Below are 8,341 nucleotides of genomic sequence, written 5' to 3'. Positions count from 1 at the left end.
GGGGGGGCTGGGGAGAGGAAAGGGCAGACAAGGTCAACTGACTGACCTACTGAGTTACGCATTCGAGTATCTGTCGAGCACCTGCTATCGGCCAATCCCTGTGCAAGACGCTGGGACTGCGACCACACACACACCAAGGCAAGAGGAGACATGCTCTCTGCCTTCACAAAGGTCACTGCCCAGCGGTCACCTGCTCCCTGGATTCTCTGACCTGAAGGAGATGGGCCCTGAACGAGGGTCTCAATAGTCTATTTATCCAAAGCAGACATATGGTGAGAGACCCAAGAGAGTTCTGGGACCCTGAGTCTGGCCCCACCCTTCCCCTAAGTCGCTGGCTCTCTGAGCCTCCCACAGTTTCCCATTTGTAAATGGAGATTGGAAAGCCTGGATCAGGTCAGCTCATTGTTCTCTTCTATTTCCAAAATCTATGTTTTATATAATTTGCTTTTAATTTAGGGTTATTTTTTACTTTATTTATTTATTTAATTTGCTATAGGGTGTGCAAGCTCACCAGAGTGGGGGGAGGGGTGAGAAATCATCCCACAGCAGGGATGACCACGCCACAGTCCCTTCTCTGTTTTCCTCTAGGGGTGTGGGCATGTAATCACACATGCCCAGCGTGATTTCTATGCCACCAGGTCCTCAGTCATGTGGGATCCCGCTGCTTTAACCACCGTGCCACTGGCTGTTCCACTACTTAAGAATTTTAAAAGAATAATAATCTCAATTTGCTTTGTCTACAAGTTGTTTTTAATGTCCTCTCATTTGTTTTTGCTGTTATCCTCTTAATCCTCAAGAGGCCAAAAGCCCTAGTGGTTTCATGTGGTCATCAACATGCTTTGCGTCAGACAGATGGTCTGAATCCCAGCGCTGCTACTTCATAGCCCTATGATCCTAGCCAAGTAACTTCACCTCCAAGCTTCAGCTTCTCTGTCTGTAAAATGGAACAAAATAAGAGCCTTACTATGTGTCTTGATAAGACAGCTAATTGAGCTAATATACTTAGCCCAGGGTAGTTAACACATACTCTCTTTTTTATAATTTAAAGAACTATTTAATTATTTTTATTTATTATTATTTTTTAAATTTGACTAGAGAAAGAGAGAGAGAGAGAGAAAGAGAGAGAGAGAAGGGAAAGTGAGAAAGCAAGTTGCCAGGTCTGGAACTTGAATAACAGTAGGCCATGTGGGAGTCTAGTACTTTTTTTTGGGAGAGGTTTTTACTATAGGGCATGTGTGCTCACCAGAAGAGAGACAGAGAGACAGAAAGTGAGAAATAATCCACCAGAGGGGGTAGCCACACCGTAATCCCTTTTTCTCCATTCTCCTCTCAGGATCTTGGGCATGCACGTGAGCCCATTGTGAGTTTAAGCCACCGGGTCTGGGACTTGAACCATGGTTTGACTAGATGAGAGTCCAGCAACATAGCCACTACACCAACTGCTGGTCCCGAGTCTAGTGTTCTTAATTGCCACATCACCATATACTCTTAATAAGAGTGACTGCAAGCACAATTGGTGTTTTGGGTAGCAAAGTAGATCCAGTAACATCTGAGCTGAGACATAATCCACTTACTGGCTAATTTCAACGTTGGGTCTTCAGAGTCAACAATGCTCTGTGTCCCATCCCAGTTTGAATGGCAGAAGTGACTGTTTCCATTTCACAGTTGAAGGCACAAAGGCACAGAAGGTGTAAGTACTGGCCCACCACACATAGTGAATAGTGGCAGGGCTGGATCAGAATACAGACTCTGGCTGCTGTTTTCCATCCAGATCCATCCTGCTCTCCCCAGCTACACATGGGACCTCTCTGGCTCTTTGATTACTGAGCATGTGACTCAAGTTGGATCAACCAGAGAGAATGCCAAACTTGGAACTCCTGGGATAAAGATGCTCTCTGTCTACTGGTGCTATTGGCTGAAAGAATGGGGAGAAAGGTGGCCTAAGAGAGATGCACCATGGAAAGAACAGAGCCAAGAGCCCATGTGACATTACTGGAGTCCTGGATTCAGCCACTGCTAAAACAAGACCTAGTCCTGCACTTGTCAGTTATAGGAGCCAACATCCCTGTCCCAAAAGGCACAGACTGGACTCCATCCCTTTGGTGCCCATGCTATACCTCCATGGCCTTCTTCAGCTGCTTGGCATCATAATGGGCTGGGGGCATCATGAGCCCCAGAATCAATCTTGCCAGGTCTCCAGAGATCTCAGACTTCAGGTCAGCCATTAAGTCCTGCAAAGGGCAGAGCCAAGGTCAGGCCAACATTACACTTGCCTCTCATGACCAGGTCGGGGAGGAGATATAGAATGAGAAAACAGGGGCTGTGTGTGGGGGATGATGGGAATCTGTGTTTGTCTTTTCTGATGTTGACCTTATCACTTAAACGACGTCAAAGAGGGTGGGGAAACAACCAAGAGGAAGACCCACTCTCTTTGGAAGCAGGAGACAGGGAGGGAAAGGGGTCAGTGCCTAAGGACACCAGTTCCATCCCAGGGGAAATTCACCAGCCTAAGTCAAATGCCACCAAGTTGGAATAACACTGACACCCAGCTCCGAGGCCTTGCAGCCGGCTCTCTGTGCAGAGGAACTGCCAGATGCTCAAAGCACTGCACGCAAGCAACTGTCAGTCCCGTCCTGGCCTGTGCTGAGCCTCTGATTCCGCTGAGCCATCTCTCACAGCACTTATCCAAGGCACAGGGGAATGTAGAGACCTGTCTAGGGGCGGCCCAATCCGAATGCTGCAGGCAGTCTGAGATCGTGTGGCCACAAGGCTTTTCCCACTGCATAGAGCTGGTACCGACGAGGCCAGCAAGCTCCTCAGGGGAAGTGGCTGGGGCCAGGCAGGGCTCTGGTGGATTTGGGGCTCGAGACGCAGAGGAGGCCCTTACCCGGCCAAAGTGCGACTTGAAGGTCTGCCGGATCTGCTGCCGCTGGGCGTTGCTGCGGTGTGTGATGATATCAATGATGGTGTCTTCGTCGGTTCCTGAGTCACCAGAGCCACATGCCTCAGAAGGGGGCCTGTGGCTCAGGCTCCCCAAGCCTCTCCACTGATGGTCCCCCCAATCATTGTCAGGGTAGAAGCCCCTGCAGGCACTCCGTCCCTGACTCAAACACTAACTCTCCGGGATTCCACCCTGCCCTTCCTTGGTCAGTCACTGGTTGAGAAAAAACCAGCACTAAGATTTCTGCTGAACTAGGAGAGTAGAAAGCACTGGGTTGGGAGGCAGGGCCTGAGTTCTAGCCCTAGACCTGTCTACCTTGGGCGAGTCCCTTTCCCTTTCTCGGACTTGGTTTCCATACCTGTAACAGGAAGAGGCTGTAGCAGTTACTCAGGGATCCTTCCAACCCTGACACTTTAAATCCTCTTAGTGTCCCTATGTCCTTTCTCTCGACTGCCTGAAGACCGGGCCTCCAGTCCCTCTAACACCAGGTCGACTAGAAGGCATTAGGACACTTCCTGCCTCTCAGGGTTATGCCACCAACCTCAGACGTGGGACGGGGCTGCATCTTTCAAGGCATTTTTACACCTGTCATCTTACAGTCCCAGATGTGCTCAGTAGGTATCTTCCCCCGAGAAAAATGGGACGAAGCCTAAAAGGCAAAGGCCCTGGTTTACGGGCCCAGGTGAGTGCTGTCGGACAGATAGGGAAGGCGATGGAAGCCTAACCCCAGGGGATCCGACCCGGTGGGATTTCCCCAGCACAGGCCCAGCTAGGGGCTGGGCAGTACCTTTTACCTACACACCCACTGGTGCCGACTGCAGGCCTGAAGGGATGACTAGCAGGGGGTGCTCCCACCCCAGAAGTGGGGCTCGGGTTATGGGGTCCACAGGCCCTTATTTCCCATGTGGGAAAATTGAGACCCCAGCGCAGCTGAAAGACTTGCTCAAGTTACACAGCGAGCCAGTAGCAGAGCCAGGGCACGTACCCAGGTCTTCTGACATAGTACTTTCTTCCACACCGGGATACCACACCCAAGGGACTGGGGGACACCTTGGCTTCCAGGAAGGGCTTCCACCATGTCCTTACGAAACCTTCACATCTTCCTTCCTATACGAGGGAGCCTGGGGGGCTTCTCAATAAAATCCTCTTTTGCTGTAAACCAGTCTAAGGCCTGACCCCTCTCCCTACCCATCCCCCAGACTCATGCCTGTTACGCCAGAGACCAGCCCTGCCCCTTTCACACACTCTTACCAAGTCCCTTCATGGCTTTCCGCAGGGCTTTGGCATCAGCGTCAGGGTTGAAGTCTGCGGCTGAACGCACGGTTCCCTTCAGCTGTGAGAAGCAGAAAGAGACTCAGCAGGTGTCAGGAGGCCCCCCAGGGGGCCAGGCCCAGAAAGGAGCATGCGAGGGGTGGAGCCCCAAACCAAGCAGCCTGGGGGAGAGAGGCAGGGTGAAGGCATAGCATAGACCCTGCCCCAGAGCTGAGAGAAAGAGGGACCCGGGCCTGGAAGCAGGTGAAGGCTGGTGGTGGGGGAAGAGGCCGAGCAGCTGACTTTTGTGTCCGCCTATCCAGGGGCCTCCCTGCCTCTTAAAGAGCATCCCTCTGTTCTCCCCACCCCCATTAAAAAGGCAGCAGAAACATTCTGAAACACCAGAGCAGAGTTTCCCAAATTTCAGTCACTACTGACTTTCATAAGGTTTTCTATAATTCTATAATTCTATCCTATTTCTTAATATTTTGTTCTTTGATAAATCCCTCAGAGCCCAAGGCCTACAACAGTGCCTAACTCTCTCACTCTCTCTCTCTCTATATATATATAATAGGCACTCAAAAGATACTTGTGAATCCATACTTAATGGAAGAAAATAATTTCATATTGCTATCAGGAATTACCATGAGTCATAACCAGATGCTAACCCATGAAGATCAATGTCATTAAAAAATATGTTAAATACCATAAATCTAATAGTACAGCATTGCTTGGTCAAAGTGCTGAACTTAGAGCTGGCTGTCTCAGCTCTCCGTGAAGAAGAAAAGATCAGCGAGTTTTGCAGAACTGGCATCAAACCAAGGTGTTTCCTTTGACACAATCAGAGAAGATGAAGTCGGAAAGGAGGAACTTTCTCATTAAGTGTGGCTTGGCGTTATTTAATGCCACAGAAGTCCCCTTGTCCCTGCCAAACTGAATTTATTTCTCATATAACTTAAGATTATCTGCAATGATAGCTCCTGCCTTGTAATTTGGGAAACGCTGTTCTGGGACATCAGAGCTCAAGAGTCTTCCTTAGAGGTCACCAAGATTGCCATGCCTAAACCCCTTATTTCAAAGATGGAGACATAGAGGCTCAGAGAGAGGTTGGGGCATGCTGAAGGTTGCACAGCCAGTAACAGAGAAAGCCTAAGGTCCCCAATTTTTTGTGTATGGACCAAGCGTTATCAGCCCCTAGGGTGATCTGTCAGTAATTCTGTGAAACCTTTCATTCTGGTCTTTAGTGGACCCTGGGTCTGAGAGTGCTCAGGAAGATATCCCTGAATGCACCTGGGTGCCCACCTGTTCATGCCTTCAAATCCCAAATATTGGATCCTGGATGGGAGAGCCCCTCCGTGGAACCTGCCAGGTCTCCATTTTAGCAAGCTCTGTTAGTAGTTAGTGGGCCGGAACACGTCCCAGCATGTTAGACACTAATGCAGGAATCAGATGCCCCACTGGCGTGCCACCCACCAACTCATCACACCAAGGGAGCAAAGGAAGCCTTAGAGTGACAGTCTACATCTCGAGTTGGCCGCCAGGGGGCAGCTGGTGCCAACCAGAGCAGCAAGAAGGTGCACACAGAAGAGTGGAAGCTTGTGGTCACGAGGTCAAGCAGGAGGCGGGGAGGGTCTGACCTCTACTCGGGCCACTGCACTAAGTTCCCACATCTGATAGGCCACCTGCGCTGCTTCCGGGAAGAACTGGCCAGCAGCACTGGAATGGAGGGGGTCGGGGAGAGGATGGAGGGAATGTCATCATGGACAATGTTCCACACACACAACGCACACGCGCATGCACACACACACACACCCCTGTCTGGCTTTCCCTTCTCTCCAGCCTGTGTGTCATCCCACCATACACCAGAGCCCTGCTTCCATTTCTAAGCACCTCTGCCTTCTCCAGACCCTCTGCAATACTGGCTCTTTCCAGCAGCCTTTCCAACCTCAAGGGCCCAAGCAGGGTAGGATTTCTCCAGTCCTTCCTTATCATTTGAATGACTTCTGTCCATGTGTCCCTCACAAACAGGCCAAGGAGAGGGTTATGGCTGCATCACTCCTACACCTGCTGCCAAGCATGTGAATATATCAGGTGCTCAGCACATTTCTGCTAAGCTGCATGAGCCCCTATGGCAGTGATCGAAGGTGAACAGGAGGATCCCGAATCCCCTCCTTAACTGAGTGTTTATAAGCCCCAGAGAAAGAAAATCAGAACACCCATAAATCTCCTTCTAGAACACAGTCTCGGGTCAAGTCCTGCCCCACTTTAATATTCCAGGAGGAGGCCTGTGCACCGTGAGAGGGCAACTTCAGTCATATAAATGAGCCAGGCTGGTTTTGCTCATCCAGGCCTTTCTGTAGGAGATTTCCTCCACCAAAAAGCTTCCCCAGGTCCTCTCTTCGCCCAGCTCCTCCCTCCTCCTACTTTTCTCTTTGGGTTTCAAGTCCATGATCTCCAACAAGCTTTCCCTGGCCTGGGTTGGTGCACCTACATGTACTTCTTACATTTATTTCTCCACCATCACAGCCCTGCCCCATGACGGTCTGTGTGCCCTTCTGAGCAGTATGTGTCACCAGGTGCTTCGACACAGTGCTCACACACAGAGGGTACTTAATACAGACATGACATGCCGAGTCAGTGAGCAGGCAGGATCAGGGTTTGCATTCTCCCCATTTAACAGCTGATGACACCGTGCAGCAGCCCTAAAGTAGCTGGGCTCAGACTCTCATGTTCTCATCCCAGAAAGATTGTCCAGGTCCACAGGGGCATGTGCATCTCTACACAGGAGCCCGCACTTGCATTCGGACACACACATGAACATACAAGACCCACAAGCACAACAGATATGGGCAAAGGCCACCTTGCCTCTGTGTGATGCTCCTGGCTCAGAGGATCCCTGGCTCATCCAATCCATCCTTTAGGATGAGCTAGGAGAGTCCTGTCCTGCCACTGAGGCCACTCCCTCCCATCCAGGGCCAAGAAGTCACTTACTCATCATCTCCCCCACAAAGCTTCAGCAGAGCTTTCTTGTACTCGCCAGAGGTGTCATTCTGGACAATAAGAAAGGAAGCAAGGTTAGCTCTCACCAGGACCTTGGCTCCTGTCAGCGGGAGAAGGTTCTGTGCAGCCCAGATAGGGGACGACTGCACAATTACCCACAGCAGCCCTGACTCTCCTCCTGTCTGGAGGTGGCTAAGACCACCGAACAGTTGTGTTCTGGCAAATACTTAACAGCTGGGTCTCGGGGTGGGGGGGAGTTAAACAAAACAGAAAGCCCTGATACGTAGCATGTGCCAATTTCTGCGGTGTAAATGCTTCCAACAATAGACAAAGTCAAGCTACCAAAATGACTTCACTGAACGTGGACTTGAGAAGAGATGCCAGCTGCTCTCCTAAGCCAGAGCAAGATGGCCAGCACGCTACGTCCGCAGCTAGTCCCCAGCCCAGTCCTTTCAAGTGAAATACTCCATGATAATGAGGCTTCACAAATAAAAACATTGGGACATGCAAAAAGTCAAGCAAATATCCATTTGAGAGATGCATATATTGATATAAATGGTATATTCTATATCCCTCTTGGGATTCTAAAATTAAATTCAAAATACAGGCTATGAGAACCTCTGAGGTGATGAAACTGGTCTAGCAAATTCTAGTGCTTTTGGAATTTATTTTCCCATGGAACATTTCACTTATAATACTGAATAAAATTCTTCTTTGGAAACATCTTCGGGGAACACAACTTGGATTTTTTTCCTTGTTACCTCCAAATAGCTTTATTCCACTCATTTAAAAAAAAAGGAGGAGGGACCAACTTTACAGCTGTCTCCTGACAAAGCCTAATGGACTAGACACCCCAGAGTCATCACCAATCAAATGGCCAGGGTCAAAGTGTCCCCAGTTTATTTTCTCATATGTTCTTCAATGGCCTCTCTTCTTCCAGACACATGAACATACATACCTTTCATTGCCCTTGGGACAGTCCTGTCTTTAAGTCAAATTGCTTGGCTTTCATGATCCACTCCCTGCCTTCCCGTTAGCCTCACCTCTCACAAGCACCCCTTGACACTTGCTTTTCTGTTAAATTTCCTTAAATTCCTCAAACGTGCCACAAGGCAAGGGCTCCTGAAATTCTCAATAGACTCCCACATT

The 8,341-nt window shown here is 49.7% G+C and overlaps 1 protein-coding gene across 2 annotated transcripts in view; it reads right to left on the bottom strand.

Moving 5' to 3' along the window:
• ANXA6 (annexin A6) overlaps nucleotides 1-8,341 on the bottom strand; it is a 56,542-nt gene that overhangs the window by 19,526 nt on the left and 28,675 nt on the right. For both annotated transcript variants that reach the window (XM_006150833.3, XM_014588726.2), the window contains exons 13-17: nucleotides 7,184-7,242; nucleotides 5,830-5,908; nucleotides 4,193-4,274; nucleotides 2,888-2,982; nucleotides 2,118-2,231 (exon numbers count right to left, since the gene is read on the bottom strand). In XM_006150833.3, coding sequence (XP_006150895.1) covers nucleotides 2,118-2,231; nucleotides 2,888-2,982; nucleotides 4,193-4,274; nucleotides 5,830-5,908; nucleotides 7,184-7,242 — 429 coding nt within the window. The remainder of the gene's footprint in view (nucleotides 1-2,117; nucleotides 2,232-2,887; nucleotides 2,983-4,192; nucleotides 4,275-5,829; nucleotides 5,909-7,183; nucleotides 7,243-8,341) is intronic.

This window comes from Tupaia chinensis, unplaced genomic scaffold, assembly GCF_000334495.1.
Source record: "Tupaia chinensis unplaced genomic scaffold, TupChi_1.0 Scaffold000301_1, whole genome shotgun sequence".
Taxonomy (NCBI): Eukaryota; Metazoa; Chordata; class Mammalia; order Scandentia; family Tupaiidae; genus Tupaia; species Tupaia belangeri.
The sequence above is the reverse complement of the archived record's forward strand: the minus strand, read 5'-3'. Positions and strand labels throughout refer to the sequence as shown.